This window comes from Balaenoptera acutorostrata, chromosome 18 (genome assembly GCF_949987535.1).
Source record: "Balaenoptera acutorostrata chromosome 18, mBalAcu1.1, whole genome shotgun sequence".
Taxonomy (NCBI): domain Eukaryota; kingdom Metazoa; phylum Chordata; class Mammalia; order Artiodactyla; family Balaenopteridae; genus Balaenoptera; species Balaenoptera acutorostrata.
Window position 1 is genome coordinate 56109637 of NC_080081.1, and position 18123 is coordinate 56127759.

General features: G+C 38.8%; 1 protein-coding gene across 3 annotated transcripts in view; it reads right to left on the reverse strand.

Moving 5' to 3' along the window:
- VWA8 (von Willebrand factor A domain containing 8) overlaps positions 1-16026 on the reverse strand; it is a 364979-nt gene extending 348953 nt beyond the window's left edge. For all 3 annotated transcript variants that reach the window (XM_057532758.1, XM_057532757.1, XM_057532756.1), the window contains exon 1: positions 15753-16026. In XM_057532758.1, coding sequence (XP_057388741.1) covers positions 15753-15915 — 163 coding nt within the window. In that variant the 5' untranslated portion in view covers positions 15916-16026. The remainder of the gene's footprint in view (positions 1-15752) is intronic.
- Positions 16027-18123: the final 2097 nt, after the last annotated feature.

Consider the following 18123-nt stretch of genomic DNA (forward strand, 5'->3'; position numbering starts at 1 on the left):
AGAGACCCACTTCAGACCTAGGGACACATACAGACTGAAAGTGAGGGGATGGAAAAAGATATTCCATGCAAATGGAAATCAAAAGAAAGCTGGAGTAGCTATACTCATATCAGATAAAATAGACTTTAAAATAAAGAATGTTATAAGAGACAAGGAAGGACACTACATAATGATCAAGGGATCAATCCAAGAAGAAGATATAACAATTATAAATATATATCCACCCAACATAGGAGCACCTCAATACATAAGGCAACTGCTAACAGCTATAAATGAGGAAATCGACAGTAACACAATAATAGTGGGGGACTTTAACACCTCACTTACACCAATGGACAGATCATCCAAAATGAAAATAAATAAGGAAACAGAAGCTTTAAATGACACAATAGATCAGATAGATTTAATTGATATTTATAGGACATTCCATCCAAAAACAGCAGATTACATGTTCTTCTCAAGTTCACACAGAACATTCTCCAGGATAGATCACATCTTGGGTCACAAATCAAGCCTCAGTAAATTTAAGAAAATTGAAGTAATATCAAGCGTCTTTTCTGACCACAATGCTATGAGATTAGAAATGAATTACCAGGAAAAAAACGTAAAAAACACAAACACATGGAGGCTAAACAATACGTTACTAAATAACCAAGAGATCACTGAGGAAATCAAAGAGGAAATCAAAAAATACCTAGAGACAAATGACAATGAAAACGCGATGATCCAAAACCTATGGGATGCAGCAAAAGCAGTTCTAAGAGGGAAGTTTATAGCTATACAAGCCTACCTAAAGAAACAAGAAAAATCTCAAGTAAACAATCTAACCTTACACCTAAAGGAACTAGAGAAAGAAGAACAAACAAAACCCAAAGTTAGCAGAAGGAAAGAAATCATAAAGATCAGAGCAGAAATAAATGAAATAGAAACAAAGAAAACAATAGCAAACATCAATAAAACTAAAAGGTGGTTCTTTGAGAAGATAAACAAAATTGATAAGCCATTAGCCAGACTCATCAAGAAAAAGAGGGAGAGTACTCAAATCAATAAAATTAGAAATGAAAAAGGAGAAGTTACAACACACATCGCAGAAATACAAAGCATCCTAAGAGACTACTACAAGCAACTCTATGCCAATAAAATGGACAACCTGGAAGAAATGGACAAATTCTTAGAAAGGTATAACCTTCCAAGACTGAACCAGGAAGAAACAGAAAATATGAACAGAGCAATCACAAGTAATGAAACTGAAACTGTGATTAAAAATCTTCCAACAAACAAAAGTCCAGGACCAGATGGCTTCACAGGTGAATTCTATCAAACATTTAGAGAAGGGCTAACACCCATACTTCTCAAACTCTTCCAAAAAATTGCAAACGAAGGAACACTCCCAAACTCATTCTATGAGGCCACCATCACCCTGATACCAAAACCAGACAAAGATACTACAAAAAAAGAAAATTACAGACCAATATCACTGATGAATATAGATGCAAAAATCCTCAACAAAATACTAGCAAACATAATCCAACAACACATTAAAAGGATCATACACCACGATCAAGTGGGATTTATCCCAGGGATGAAAGGATTCTTCAATATACGCAAATCAATCAATGTGATACACCATATTAACAAATTGAAGAATAAAACCCATATGATCATCTCAATAGATGCAGAAAAAGCTTTTGACAAAATTCAACACCGATTTATGATTAAAAACTCTCCAGAAAGTGGGCATAGAGGGAACCTACCTCAACATAATAAAGGCCATATACGACAAACCCACAGCAAACATCATTCTCAACAGTGGAAAACTGAAAGCATTTCCTCTAAGATCAGGAATGAGACAAGGATGTCCACTCTCACCACTATTATTCAACATAGTTTTGGAAGTCCTAGCCACGGCAATCAGAGAAGAAAAAGAAATAAAAGGAATACAAATTGGAAAAGAAGAAGTAAAGCTCTCACTGTTTGCAGATGACATGATACTATACATAGAGAATCCTAAAAATGCCACCAGAAAATTACTAGAGCTAATCAATGAATTTGGTAATGTTGCAGGATACAAAATTAATGCACAGAAATCTCTTGCATTCCTATACACTAATGATGAAAAATCTGAAAGAGAAATTATGGAAACACTCCCATTAACCATTGCAACAAAAAGAATAAAATACCTAGGAATAAACCTTCCTAGGGAGACAAAAGACCTGTATGCAGAAAACTATAAGACACTGATGAAAGAAATTAAAGATGATACCAACAGATGGAGAGATATACCATGTTCTTGGATTGGAAGAATTAATATTGTGAAAATGACTATACTACCCAAAGCAATCTACAGATTCAATGCAATCCCTATCAAATTACCAATGGCATTTTTTACGGAGCTAGAACAAATCATCTTAAAATTTGTATGGAGACACAAAAGACCCCGAATAGCCAAAGCAGTCTTGAGGGGAAAAAACGGAGCTGGAGGAATCAGACTCCCTGACTTCAGACTATACTACAAAGCTACAGTAATCAAGACAATATGGTACTGGCACAAAAACAGAAGCATAGATCAATGGAACAAGATAGAAAGCCCAGAGATAAACCCATGCACCTATGGTCAACTAATCTATGACAAAGGAGGCAAAGATATACAATGGAGAAAAGACAGTCTCTTCAATAAGTGGTGCTGGGAAAACTGGACAGCTACATGTAAAAGAATGAAATTAGAATACTCCCTAACACCATACACAAAAATAAACTCAAAATGGATTCGAGACCTAAATGTAAGACTGGACACTATAACACTCTTAGAGGAAAACATAGGAAGAACACTCTTTGACATAAATCACAGCAAGATCTTTTTTGATCCACCTCCTAGAGTAATGGAAATAAAAACAAAAATAAACAAATGGGACCTAATGAAACTTAAAAGCTTTTGCACAGCAAAGGAAACCATAAACAAGACGAAAAGACAACCCTCAGAATGGGAGAAAATATTTGCAAACAAATCTACGGACAAAGGATTAATCTCCAAAATATATAAACAGCTCATTCAGCTCAATATTAAAGAAACAAACAACCCAATCCAAAAATGGGTGGAAGATCTAAATAGACATTTCTCCAAAGAAGACATACAGATGGCCAAGAAGCACATGAAAACATGCTCAACATCACTAATTATTAGAGAAATGCAAATCAAAACTACAGTGAGGTATCACCTCACACCAGTTAGAATGGGCATCATCAGAAAATCTACAAACAACAAATGCTGGAGAGGGTGTGGAGAAAAGGGAACCCTCTTGCACTGTTGGTGGGAATGTAAATTGATACAGCCACTATGGAGAACAATATGGAGGTTCCTTAAAAAACTAAAAATAGAATTACCATATGACCCAGCAATCCCACTACTGGGCATATACCCAGAGAAAACCGTAATTCAAAAAGACACATGCACCCGAATGTTCATTGCAGCACTATTTACAATAGCCAGGTCATGGAAGCAACCTAAATGCCCATCAACAGACGAATGGATAAAGAAGATGTGGTACATATATACAATGGAATATTACTCAGCCATAAAAAGGAACAAAATTGAGTCATTTGTTGAGACGTGGATGGATGTAGAGAATGTCATACAGAGTGAAGTAAGTCATAAAGAGAAAAACAAATATCGTATATTAACTCATGTATGTGGAACCTAGAAAAATGGTACAGATGAACCGGTTTGCAGGGCAGAAGTTGAGACACAGATGTAGAGAACAAACGTATGGACACCAAGGGGGGAAAACCGCGGTGGGGTGGGCATGGTGGTGTGCTGAATTGGGCGATTGGGAATGACATGTATACACTGACGTGTATAAAATTGATGACTGATTAAAAAAAAACAAAAACAAAACAAATTGGCTTTTCACAACCTTAAAGGTAAGCTATTTGTTCAGCTTTTCTCAATTCTTATCTTGAGAACATGCTATTCACAGAAAAAAAAAAAAGGCACCTCTGAACATCTGAAGCAGTACACATTATTAATGCTGATTCATTTTAATGTAACTGAAATAGGTTTCAGCACTACCAAATTTTTCACAATACACTGGATAAAAACCACAGGGAAAACTTTTAAATGTTTCAGATCAGATGTATACCTTTCAAAAAGGTAGATAAAAAGTTATTCTCAAACAAACATTATCATGAAATATTCATTCCAATATAGTCATTCCTCATCTTATAAAATGCTATTTTCTAACTCTTATAATGAAAAGGTTATATACTAGCTTCTGAACCAAATAGTGTTCTGTTCTACTAAATACAATGGCAAAGATTGATCATGAGGTCTAAAGAAATGGATGAATTTATTACTGATTGTTATACATGATTTCTATTTAACTGTTCTCTAAGGCCCATAAACAAAGTTCATTACACATTTAATAAAATAATATCATGACTTCTGCCACAGTCCTCTTTACATAAATAAATTATTTTAACTATATTACTTTACTATACATGAAAGAGCAAAACTATATTATCATATATTATGAAATAAATAACTTAAATATGTAACCACGAGATTCCTTTATTGTTGGCTTTACTGCCTTTAGTAATCTAGCCTTCAAAATGCGTCCCATAATTTATTTTTCAGTGGTTTTTATAACATTTCTTAAAATATACATTAACACATTCATTTGAATTGAAAGGGAAAAATACTTTTTCTGCCAGAAAGTCTAATTTGGCTGATTGGATTGACAGTACAGACTACCTTTGTTAATTATGAAAACTAAGAATTTGACAGAAAGTATTTAAACGTGATAAAGTAAAAGCGTTTTCTCCAAAAAATATTGTGGTGGCAAAGGTATGTTGAATGAAAGTTTTATTTTAACAACTCTTTCTGAGTACATTAGAATAAAAAAGCAGCCTCTATGTGAGAAAATAACCATAGCCATTTGATAAATTTTGGTGAAGCCTTTTTAGTGAACTTCCCAGATATTGAGGCGTAATGATTCTATTGGCTGGGTCAGTGACTTTACTTGCAAGTCAAGTGGTTTCCAATTCTTTGCCATGAACAAAATGAAAAGGCTATAATCAAGTTGCCAGTTTATAGATCATTAAAAATATCATTTTGATAATAAATCAACATATTTTTTACTTAGAAAGTTTGCAAAAAATTGAGTGATATTGCTATATCAAAATTCTTTATATTCCAGCAATAAAATTAGGGAATATCAATTACAGTAATTTATAGTCAACTGGGAAAAAGTGCTACTCATGTTATTAATAGGTATGTTTCCACAAAATTTTAGTTTTTAAAAAAATTTGAAACATATTGATGTTCTTTTGAACAATTGTGCTCTAATAATTACAATGATAGAAACATTTTAACATTTAGACATTTTTCATTGCAGAAAAATATGATAAAGATAAAACTTTCAAGAATAAGAATATATTAAGATAAATTATGAGGAGTAAGTGTAATTCCAATACAAATCAAGGAAATAAAGAAATAACATACATTTTCTGACAGTTAAAGATGAGCTTTTTATCTATTTTCAAAAAGAGACGGTAGCTGGGCTTACCTGGTGGTGCAGTGGTTGGGAATCTGCCTGCCAATGCAGGGGACACGGGTTCAAGCCCTGGTCTGGTAAGATCCCCCATGCCGCGGAGCGGCTGGGCCCATGAGCCACAACTATTGAGCCTGCGCGTCTGGAGCCTGTGCTCCGCAAGAAGAGAGGCCGCCATAGTGAAGGGGCCCGCGCACCGCGATGAAGAGTGGCCCCCGCTTGCCGCAACTAGAGAAAGCCCTCGCACAGAAACGAAGACCCAACACAGCCAAAAATAAATATAAGAATAAATAAATAAATAAAAGATTACTATTAAAAAAAAAGAGAGAGAGATGGTAGCTAACAAATTACTAGGATATTCTGATTCCATTTGTGAACCAAAATACTGCCTGCCATATCAGTAAACAAAGGACATTGCAGCCATCAAGCCACCACATTACAGCCACCCCGAAGGTGAACCCTGGGGGAGCTCAGGATATAAACAAAATGCCATTCCGGACAGTGCACCTTGAGGAGACTTGGGATAAGAAAGCCCAGGATACTGGCCCTAAATATCTGAGGTGCATCTCAAAGGAATGATTTCAATGAGCCCAGACTTTGTATCTTCTCATACATAGAAAAGCGCTAAATTCCTTAACTTGAGATATCTGATTTTCTTTAATTAACAGTACTCTTTTGATGTTCCAACTACCTGGTCTTTATTGAAAAAACTCCTATATATCCTGGCTCCCCCCTTGCCTCTTCGATGAAGCAGTCCCGGGTCATCTGAGATCCTGTGTCCCAGGCTTGTCTTCAAACTGTCCACCGAATTAAACATAACTCAACTTCTAGGTTGTACATTTTTTTCAGTCGACAGTTTCGGCAACCAATTACGAAGGGACCCAGAGCATACTTCTCTCCTTTGCCTAAACTCTACAAGGATCCAGAACCTTGATACCAGAAGAGGCCTCTTGTGCCCATCCACCTCCTCAGAGTCCAGACAAACCTGGGTCTCTCCTGGTTCAAGGATCTCCTGTTAATGGCTGATGATCCTGAGTTTCATTTGGCAGTGTCTAACAGGTACCCGGCTTCCCAACTGAAAGACATTAGGGAGTGACCCCCCTAATCTAAAGGTGTTAGTGTAACAGGGAAGAGCCAAATCTGACTATATGTTGGATCCGTTTCTTTTACTTTAACCTTTGCTTTCCGCCGCTTTTGTTCACTAAAAGGATGCTGTCTATACGCAATGGACTGCCTCAGGGAACCCTGCCCCTCTGCCTGAATGTTAAACCAAAGTGCCTTTGTACATCCTGACCCTGTCCACCTGCGGATGGCTGCAAGAAAGAAGAAATTAACACATCTATTCTCCAAGGCTGGCCATTCCAGGGGACAGTTGCAAATCTTATGGCCTTTTTACATTACTTCCTCATCTCCTCCCCCTCTCTGTTCTATAAAAGAAACTGGCATCCAAACCCCGATAAGATGGTTTTTCGGAGACATTAGTCTGCCATCTTCTCGGTCTGCCAGCTTTCTGAATAAAGTCGCTATTCCCTGCCTCAACACCTGTCTCCGATTTATTGGCCTGTCATGCAGCGAGCAGAGTGAGCTTGGACTCAGTAACATTAGGGGAGCCTGGTTGAAAAACACTGGGAGACCCCCCCTAACTGGAAGACATTAGGGGAACCTGGGATTTGCTCAGTAAAGGAAACCAAGAAGTCTGAGCTGAGAGATTGGGGAGGAGGCTGACCTGACATCTTTAAAGGGGCATCAGAAAGCCAACCTCCAGCTAATACGCCAGCCAGATCACACTCGCAAGTACCTAAATTTTAATACTAAAAGAGATCTCAACCTTAAATGGCCAAGTTGGGCTAATTTGTGTGTGTGTGTGTGTGTGTGTGTGTGTGTGCGTGTGTGTGCGTGTGTGTGTATGCAGTTAAGTTAAAAAGCCGGTTTGACAAAATATCTTCTCAGAATTCTGACCTTAAACAAAAGCCTTGTAGAGGGAACTGGCATTTCTCTTCCTGTGTCTTTGAGATGTCCATCAAATTTAAACATGTAATGAAAGCTAACTGAAATAATAACGTAAACATTTCAGTATACAGTAGGAAAGTAGAATGTGTGTTTTTCTGTAAAGAAGATATTAGAAATGGAATTGCATTTTATTAAGGGAAAAGAAAGAAAGCTTATCTTAGAGCTGGTTATTTCTGGATGGAAAAAAATAAGGGACAAACTAATATGGATACAGAAAGTGATGGAAGGTTTGTGGATGGTCAGGATTGGCTAGGTTTAGATCAAAGTTAATTAAGTGAATTTTGTTGTTAAAAGTAAGCTGGTGCAAGACTAGATTTAATTTTCTCTCTCCAAATTCTTGATGGTTTATTGCAACCAGATTACAACTACTTACACTAATCATTGTTTTAATTTGTTCTTTGTTTCTAAACTGTTTATGCTTTGTGTCTCCCTGCTGCACTATGACTGCCAATGTTACTAGCTGTATTACTTACATTCTGTCTATTTTATAAGATTCTTGTCTCTTACATTACCCAATGTGTAACCAGGCCTCCAACAAAATTGATAATGGCTAAACATCTCGAGGAATTAGATCACATTTATAACTCTACATAGAATAATTGTAATAGTGTAATTCTAGGTATGGGAAGAAGCAACAAGAGAAAATATCTCCTGGATCATAACAGACTAGTAAGACAGAGGATCCAGAGAATTTTAAATTATCAACAGGGCCTAATCCAGAAAGTAGCACCTGGAGTTGCATATCAACAAGAATCTTTGCCTGACCTAGGAATGAACATTCCTAGCAACATGGGACAAAAATTGGTCATGAAATGTCTTCCAAACATTGGTCAAATTTGGGCCAGAGAGACTGTGAACTAAAATACTGCCTGCCATATCAGTAAACAAAGGATGTTGTAGCCATCAAGCCACCACATTACAGCTGCCCCTAAGGTGAGCCCTGAGGGAGCTCAGGATGGAAACAAAATGCCACCCCTGACAGTGCACCCTGAGGAGACTTGGGATAAGAAAGCACAGGATACTGGCCCCAAATACCTGAGGGGCATATCAAAGGAATGATTTCAATGAACCCAGACTTTGCACCTTCCCATACATAGAAAAGCGCTAAATTCCTTACCTTGAGATAAATCTGGTTTTCTTTAACTAACAGTAATCTTTTGATGTTCCAACTACCTGGTCTCTATTGCAAAATCTCCCACATATCCTGGCTCCCACCCCCCCACCCCCTTGCCTCTTTGGAGCAGTCTCTCAGAGTTATCTGAGATGCTGTGTCCTGGGCTTGAAGTCCTCAGAAAGTTCACCAAATAAAATATAACTCTCAACTTCTAGGTTGTGCATTTTTTTCAGATGACACATTTAAAAGATACATTTTAAAGAGTATTGTAACAATTTTTGTGTCAAATGTCAATATTTACAACACAATGGAAACAACATGCTCTTCAACTATTCATACTTATCAGGGAAATTTCTAGATATCAACCTAAAAATGTATAAAGGGATATATATTTGCAAAACCCTTTTAGGAGATAAGTGAGAAAAATGTTTGAAGACCACTGTTCGGTCTATAAGACTATAGCATTTGGCCAAGTCTATGTTTTAATCACCTTTGTATTCCCAGTGCCAAAAATAATACCTCAAACTAAGCAGGTATTCAATAAGTGAATATATGAATGAATGATTATAGTTTCTACTTAGATATTGTTTTCTTAATTAAGTATTGTTTTAAGCCCTGGTACACTTTAAATAGATACTGTTTTCTTAATTAAGTATTGTTTCAACCCCCTGTTTTCTGTATTCTTTGAGAATAGCCCATCTTCCAACATGCTCAGAAATCAAGTCATTTATAAAAAAAAAACTGAACCAAAAATGTAAAAAAAAAGAAAAGAAATCAAGTCATTTATTTGTAAAGGATTCATGTAAGTGAAGTAGTGTAAGTATTAATCTAAAGGAGATGATGATACTTATACAACAGGTAATACAATTTAGGCAAAAGAAACTAACGTATGCCTCTCTTCAAATAAACCAAATAAATACTTTGGTCAAGTGCAATCATTTTTAAAAAAGATTTTAGTTAATAATATAAGATACTCATAATGGAAATTGTTAGAATAACTAAGAATGAGTTAACAAAAAGTACAAATTGTTATAGAATAAGCTGCTTAATATTTAATTACATTTATTATTACAAATAATGCAAAAAAGCAAGCACACATAACTCATAACGGATTAACCTAAATCCCTGTACAGTACACAAACTGTCACATAACTACTACTACCAATAAATTAAGTTATATATTTTATTCAAGCATGGAAAATATGGACTTGAAAATTAAAAACCCTGAAAAGACTCGAAGAGTTTCCAAATGAAATCAAATTTAAGGCCATTTTTAAAGTAACAAGGCTTGATTTTATCACTTGCAATGATCTTAAAGGGATTTCCCAAAAGTTTACAGTAAAATAATTTCTATATTCAAGATAATAATTAATATATCTTTTACATAACACTCTTGTACAAACCTGTTCGGACATTACTCACTTGATTTTTAGTGGACAGCTGTTTTGTTTTACATGCCCAATATTCTTTCCTCTTTTGACAACAGAATCCCTCTCTCCAGTGAGGAACCCACCCAATTTGGTTTGCGTAGTTTATACCACTCCTCCCAACCTTTACCCCTGCATCCAAATGCCCAGAAATGAGTACCCTGCACAAGGCCTGCCAGAACATTCCACTCTCTGACCACAGTGGTTGTTTTAGAGATGGGCCTGTGATCCAAGTTTGGCCAATAAGATTTCTCACCAGGATTTTTCAGAGCTCACAGGAAAAGATATTCTCTCTTCTTCTCACATTGTGAACTGTAAGGAGAGTCAAAGTCTGGGGCTGTCAGTAAGGCTGTCACTGCTACCAGCTGAAGAAAGCCTGCCAGACATTGAAACCAATACTGCAAAAAGTAGATCCAATAAAGGAAGAGTGGAGACTGGGGGAACCATGGGGAAAGACAGAGAGAGCCCAAGCCCTACAGATGTTCTAATACCCTGCATCCAGTCCAGCCTGAAGCCACTGGACCTCACACCTATGTGAACCAATCATATGCTTTTCTGTGCACATTTCTGTCACTTAAAACCTAATGACTGGGCTTCCCTGGCGGCGCAGTGGTTGAGAATCTGCCTGCCAATGCAGGGGACATGGGTTCGAGCCCTGCCTGGTCTGGGAGGATCCCACATGCCGCGGAGCAACTAGGCCCGTGTGCCACAATTACTGAGCCTGTGCGTCTGGAGCCTGTGCTCCACAACAAGAGAGGCCACGATAGTGAGAGGCCCGCGCACCGCGATGAAGAGTGGCCCCCGCTTGCCACAACTAGAGAAAGCCCTCGCACAGAAATGAAGACCCAACACAGCCATAAATAAATTAATTAATTAAAATTAAAATTAAAAAAAAAAAAACCTAATGACTGCTGACTAACACAACAATTTTTGTAAGGTAAAGGCAGGCAAAGCAAGTGTAGCTATCCCTACTTTACAAAGAAGATACATACTCAGAGAAGAATATACAACATTTTGACCCTGAGGATATTCTGAAAACAAACATTTTAATCAGAATAATACTAGCGTTCATAAATTTTCATCAAGTAAGTTAGCTTTCGAGCAAAATTAAGCCAAAAGAACTCCTTGATCAATTTTTATAAAGCACATTTTTATTTTTCTTTTATTTAAAGAATTATTTTATAGCGAGGATTTATCAATCACTTTTTTTGTCCATATAGAATTTCACCAATTATATCTTCTGCAACTCTGTTTTCCTTTGTGGTCATCAGCGTGGACTGAATACCAAAAAGATTTTGCTCTTTCTTCAACGTTTAATCAATAACAAATTTTTTAGTATATAGCTTTGTCAGAGTTTTATTTTGTATTGATAGCTTCTAATAAGACTTTAAATTTCTTATATGATTAATAATTTGTATTTAGTTCTTGGCTAACCTAGGAGAAATATGGGTATTTTCCTCAGATATTTCAAAGCTGTTCTATTGTCAAAATCTTTACCAATCTCAAAAATGCTTTTCTTAGTTACGTATTTCAGGCACATCTGTGGTAGCCCTTCTCCTAAAATGGGAGATGCTTAATGCTTAATGCCTTCTGAACTGTAAACTACAAATTAAGTTAATGAATATACACACCTTAGGACAATTCGACTCTGAAATGGACTCACAATTCAATGACTTGTAGCTTTGAACTAAACCAACCAAAGAAGTTGGTTTAGTTCAGGGTTTCTCAACAGCCAGCACGACTGACATTTTGGGCCAAATGATTCTTTATTATTAGGGGCTGTCCTGTGCATTGTAGAATGTTTAGCAGATTCACGGGCCTCCACCCACTAGATACCAGTAGCACCCCCTTCCTCCTGGTTAGGACAACCAAAAAATGCCTTCAGACACTGCCAAATGTCCCCTGGGGAACGGGAATTACCCCCGGTTAAGAACCCGTAAGTGTCACCATTGTTTTTTTTTAATACAAAACTTAGACCGAAGAGAAAACCAAATATATCAGCAATTTCCAGGCTAGTCTGCATGTTCCCAATAAATTGTTTGTCCAGCAATTTATTAGGTTACAACTGTTCTGGGATTTTACTGCTAAATTCTTTAATACACAAAAGTCACAATGTCCTCAGGGTCAAAATAGCCTGCTGCAGGTTCAAAGTAGTTAATAATTTCCCCAAAGTTCAATACCTAGTAAATACAGAGTTAAGACCTGCACACACACAGTACAGGTTTTCCCTTTACACCATATTTCTGAATTGAAGCAGGAGTTCTATATTTCCCTTCCCCAAAGTCATTAGTTCTATTATAACCCAAGGATATAATCTTAAAGTTACAAAAATACATATGGATGGATGTTTATTGCACTGTTTATATATTTAAAAATAGACAACCTGAATGTCTAAGCATGGGAAACTGGTAAAATAAATTATATGGATAAATGTATGAACTTAATGCCTATTTAAAATGACCATATATAGCAATATTTATCACTATGTTAGTACGTTAACAATAATGGCTAAGTGAGAATAAACTGTAAAACACACGATTCCATTTTTTAAAAAGAAGTATGTATTTGTATAAATGCATATTATATATTTATTTTACAAAAACTGATAGTAGTAACACACACAAAAAAATGACAATCATGAATTTGCATGGAAAGATTATATTTTAGGGGATTTGTCTGTATTTTTCACTACAATGAACATAGATTTCTTGTACAAAAGGTATCAATATTTTTAAATATTTCTATAAACAAACTTATACACAAAAGTCAAAAAGATAAAATAGTGAACCCCTTTAATAATAATGGTGTAAAAGGATGGCACTCAATGTGTCACAGTGGATTTATAGAGTTATGTTTCCAGATTTATCATTTGATCTTAATCTATAGTATATCTGAGCCTGTCTGACATCAGAATCCTACTGAACTAGTTTGGCTCCTTCTGTGAAAACACTACAATAATCGTTATGAAAACTCTTTGCGGGGAATTCCCTGGCGGTCCAGTGGTTAGGACTCTGCACTCTCACTGCTGAAGCCCTGGGTTCAATCCCTGGTCGGGGAACTAAGATCCCACAAGCCGCGCAGCCGTCCAAAACACAAAAAACAAAAAAAAAACAACTCTTTGCAGTAGCTAACCTCCTTGTTAACCGCTTTGTTCCTAAAACCAAGAGACAATACAACCAATTGAAGTGTAAAGAGATATAAAGAATTTACAAATTATGGATGTTTAGACTACCTAATAGCAAAAGATAAAAAGCAGTGGGTTTGGGGATTTTTTTTTTTTTTAAACAAAATGACCCTCTCTTCCCTCTGCTTCTCAGGCTTTATAAAGTTCCTATCTTGAAAGCCAACAAGGCAATTCCAGCCTCTCCTGCTCCCTCTCTGCATGAACTGGAAGATAATAAGCCACTGAATACTTCTTAGGTACAAAGAGTTGACATGCACAAAAAGGAATATAAAGATAACTAAGACATACATACAGCCCAGGAGAGATAAGAATAGTATATAATTTGTATCCGTGTAGTTCTTTTTCCAAACTACTAGGAAGCAAGGTCAATTACTTGCAGAGAGGTGAGTTACTAGTCACATGTCTGAGTGCAGCTGAGAGCATCTTTCCAATCTAAACTGTAATTCATTACAGCATAATGCTATTTGTGGTTTACATTTGTCTGTGTGTGACATCCGGTTCAAAATGGGACACTTCAACCCTGATGGTCAATGTTATGTCCCAGGGAAGCCCAGAACTTGCCTCCTGTTTACCTGGCTCACAGCTGTTCTTACTTGAGTCCAGATCTCTGGTGAGTTTTCAGGTACATTCATCCACAGCCCTCATACCTTCAACCTTGAGAATCTTTGCAGTGGCAAGGCAAGTAGGGTTAACATAATTTACTCCATGTGGTGTCATGCTAAGTGACTGAGTCTAAGAAGTTAATATGTTGTTTGTAATGTGTACATGACTCTCATATTTGAAGCAAAGCCTGTACTTTGATTTGCTGGACATACCACAAATTTTGAGGCCGTGTCTAATGTTTTTATAATCAATATGTATTATTCATGTATAAAGAACATTTTTCTTTTTAAAGTTCCCATGAATTAACCCTGCTCCATCAGCCTACCTAGACAGTTCTCACAGTTCAAACCCAAAAGGAACTGGTTTCATTTCTTCTAAAGCCAAGGAAACAATAAATCTCACATAGCTGAAAATAACATACACTAAGAATAATAAAGAAGCTAATTTTTATTGAACATTAATATGTGCCAGGGATTGTATAAACTAAATCCTTACAACAACCCTAGCAAATATACTTTCCTTATCCTCATTTTACACTTAAGGAAACTGGGACACAAAATTAAGTAACCTACCCTCAAATCCCCATACCTAGACGGTGCAGAGATGGGCTCCAACTCAGACTGTTCACTCCAAAGCACGAGTTATAGGTTATGCTACACTTCTACCATTGACCTCTGCCTTCTAGGACAAAGGAGAAACTAACAAATAAACAACTCAAAGACTAAAAAACAAATGAACAAACAAACACCCTAGAAGCATAATAATTGATAAAGGGGCAAAATCTCAAATCACAACCCTATACAGGAAAAAGAAAAAAAAATTTTGTTTAATGAATGAATGATGAAATGGATGGGACTTAAACTCTCTCACTTCTGACAAGGAAAATTATTGGGATGGGGGGCGCAAGAAGAACCATGAAACTAGCAGTTTCAGGTGAATACCTCCGTTATTCTAAGCAATGACACTGACAAAATCTTACCTAGAATCACTTAGCCGTTCACGTGGAGCGACAACATACATCATCCCTTCCCTTAACCAGCACAGATGCTCTAACTCCAGCGCGCTCACACACACACACACACACACACACACACACACACAGATCCCTAAAACCATCTCAGATAGAGCCAAGAAATACTGCGCTTAGAAATCAGAGCTGGGAATTCCCTGGTGGTCCAGTGGTTAGGACTCTGCGCTTTCACAGCCTAGGGTTAGCTGTGTGATCTTCTGGAAGTCACTTTTCCTTTCTGGGTCTCAATTACCTCAATTATAGAGTCAGGGGTTTTAACTAAATTAAATTGTGGTTTTCAGTTCTAAGAAATTGTGAATCTGTGAGAAATGAAATCTCCAAGTAAAACTTGGAAAGGCTCGTGGATACATTTAAAACCTAACGAGGGGTTCTTTGGCGAGAACGTACACTTCTAAGCCGCCACTAACCCTGCCTGGAACATGGCACAGACTGACTTCCAGGCCCTTGGGACTCAGAGAGCAAGGTCAAGTCCAGCTTTCAACACCCTCTGAGGGCTGCTGCATTAAGCTCTGCGTGTGCTGTAATCTAAGTCAGAATCCCGGGGTGGCGGGGGGGCGGCGGGAGGTGAAAGAAGCAGTGCGGTAAGGAGAAAGCACTATTCCAGGTCGTCAGAAACCTAAGTCCAGTTCCCACGGGTTACACAATGAGGCTCAGAGAGTGCAAGCGCCTGGCCCCGCGTTACACAGCAGTTAGCGGCGAGGTGGAGACTAGAACCTCGATCTCCTGGCTCCCGGCGCAGCGCTCCTCCCCAGTTGAAGCAGCAGGGAGTGGGGGGGGGGGGCGGAGGTGCGCAGGGACCCCACGCGGAGCACGGGGCGGCGAGGCGTCCCGGGGTTACCTGTGTCGGCCCCCGCCCCGGCGTGCAGCAGTTTGACCTCCGAGCTCCGCGCGTCGCCGCCCGGCTGCCGCCGCACCACCTGCCGCAGGAGCAGCCGCACGCGCCGCGCAGCCGGGCCTCCGCGGCCGCCCGGGGCCCCGAGGAGCAGGAGCCGGGATTGCATGGGGCCGGGGGCGTCGCCGGGCACGGGGAGGGGGATCCGGTGCGAGCCGCGTCCCGGACGAGCGGCGTGAGGCGGTGCGATGAGGGGGACAGGAAGCGGCACCGCGCCGAGTCCGCCGGAAACTCCTTCCCCCGGCGCGGCCGGCTCAGCTGTCTCGGGCCGCCCTGGCCCAGCGGGGCGAAGGGAATCGGCCCCCGCCGCCGGGCGGAGCATCTGCAAGCCTTTGGCTCCGGGGCGCGCCTCGCCCTCCTCGCCCTCCTCGCCCTCCTCGCCCTCACCTGCGATGGTCCCCGTGCATTCCCCAGGCAGGCCTCTAGTCGTTCCCCTGTGCTCGGGAGTTGAGGAAATGCTTAAGGGTTTAAGAAGCATTTGACTCTCTTGGTTAATGGCCCTGTCTTAATATATTGCGCTTTCCCTGTACACTGCTTCAAAGCCTTTATCAGAAATTGAGTACGTTTTCTGAAGATTGTGGGAACTTTCACCTATCTGGATGCCTTGTACCCATACCTGTGTTTCCAATCAGTACCTGAAAGCCTTACCCTTTTAATTTATTTTTTCTACATGTTGTACTACCACACCTTAATAAATTCTAAAGGGGAGTGATACATAGAAGTTGCCAAAATGTCAGAAAGGACCCAAATCAAACCCTTTTTCAGTCGTTCTGCAGTGCAAGAGTTATATAATTTATGTCTTTAGTAAGAGAAAAAAGTAGGACCCTGGCTAAGGCTGCCTCCCTGTTATCCATGCCAAAAGGGGAAGTGGTCCTACCACAAAGCAAACTAAGCCTAATACAATTATACAGCATCTCCAAAATATTAGGAGTACATTGACCAAGGAAAAATGTTTCAAGCAAGTTATACAAAACAACCATCAAACAAAAAGAATGCAGAAGGCTTCACTTTCAGCTACAGGCCTTGCTAATTCTAGAGCTGTTACTATATTTAAATCTACCTTGAGTGCCTAACATGTGCATGACCCTGTGATGGGTGCTGAGAAGAAGATGGGAGACTTTAAAAGAAAGAAGGTGAGCTGGGTAAGGCTTTGTGCATCTTGCTGAGGATTGGACTTAATGTGTTCAGGCTGAAACGGGCTTCTAACCTAGTTGCGGAGACAGTGAAAATAAAGGTAACTAGGTTTGCATAGTGCATTACAACATGGTTTCACGTATATGTTCTCATATAATCTTCACATCAACCGTCTGAGAATACTAAGGGATAATGACATAAATGTAGAATGTAACAGTTTATGAAATGCTTCTGCCACTTTGAGTGTGTCAGGCATTGTGCTGAATATTTTAATGCATTGTCTAATTTTACACAGCAACACTTTGATTGAGGTGCTATTATTATCACCCATTTTACAGATGAAGAAACTGAGGCTGGGAGAGTTAAGTACCTTGGCCAGGGCATCTCCATTTAATCTTACTGGAATCTAGAACATGCTTCAAACAGTGAAAGAATAATCTAAGGCAATTTAGCAAAATGATTGGTATAAGCACTAAGAGCCCTTGCAGTTACAGCACTGGGGAGATCAATACAGGTTACAGTGTTCAGTCATTGGGCAACGTTTACTGAGCAACTATTAGATAAACAGTATTCTGCCAGGTATTGTAGCAATAGGCTCACATCAAGTATAGAACACAGACATACAAATAAAGAATTACAACACAATGAGACACATGTTTAGGGTATTTAGACTCAAAGTACTCTGGGGTGGAGTGCTTCACCTGGGAGAAGTCAGGGAGATTTCACAGAGAAGGTAATGTTTGAAGAGGTTCTTGATGGATATGAAAGAATTTTTCAGGCTGAGAAAAGGGCAAGTCATATCTAGCAAAGGAAAGAACAGGTACAAAGGTACAGAAAGCTAAAAATGCGTGGCAAGACTGAGAATCAGAAAGTGAGTCACTGTGTCTGGAGGTCAAGTGCATAAAGTAGTTTGTAGAGATGCGACCAGAAAGAGAAAGTGGGGCTATGTTGTATGCAAGGGGAAAGAGTTTGCATGTTAACCTGTGGGAAATGGAAAAATGGTGAAGAGTTTTTGGATTGACTGATCTGCAATGTGAAGAAGAAAATGCAACCAGAGAAAAGGTAGCATCTGAGCTTCACTTTGAACGCTAGTTTAGATTTGGATAAACAAAGAAGAGTGATAGAAAGCATGAGTAGAGGCTTAGAGTCCTGACAAGCCTGATTAATTTACAGAGACATTGAA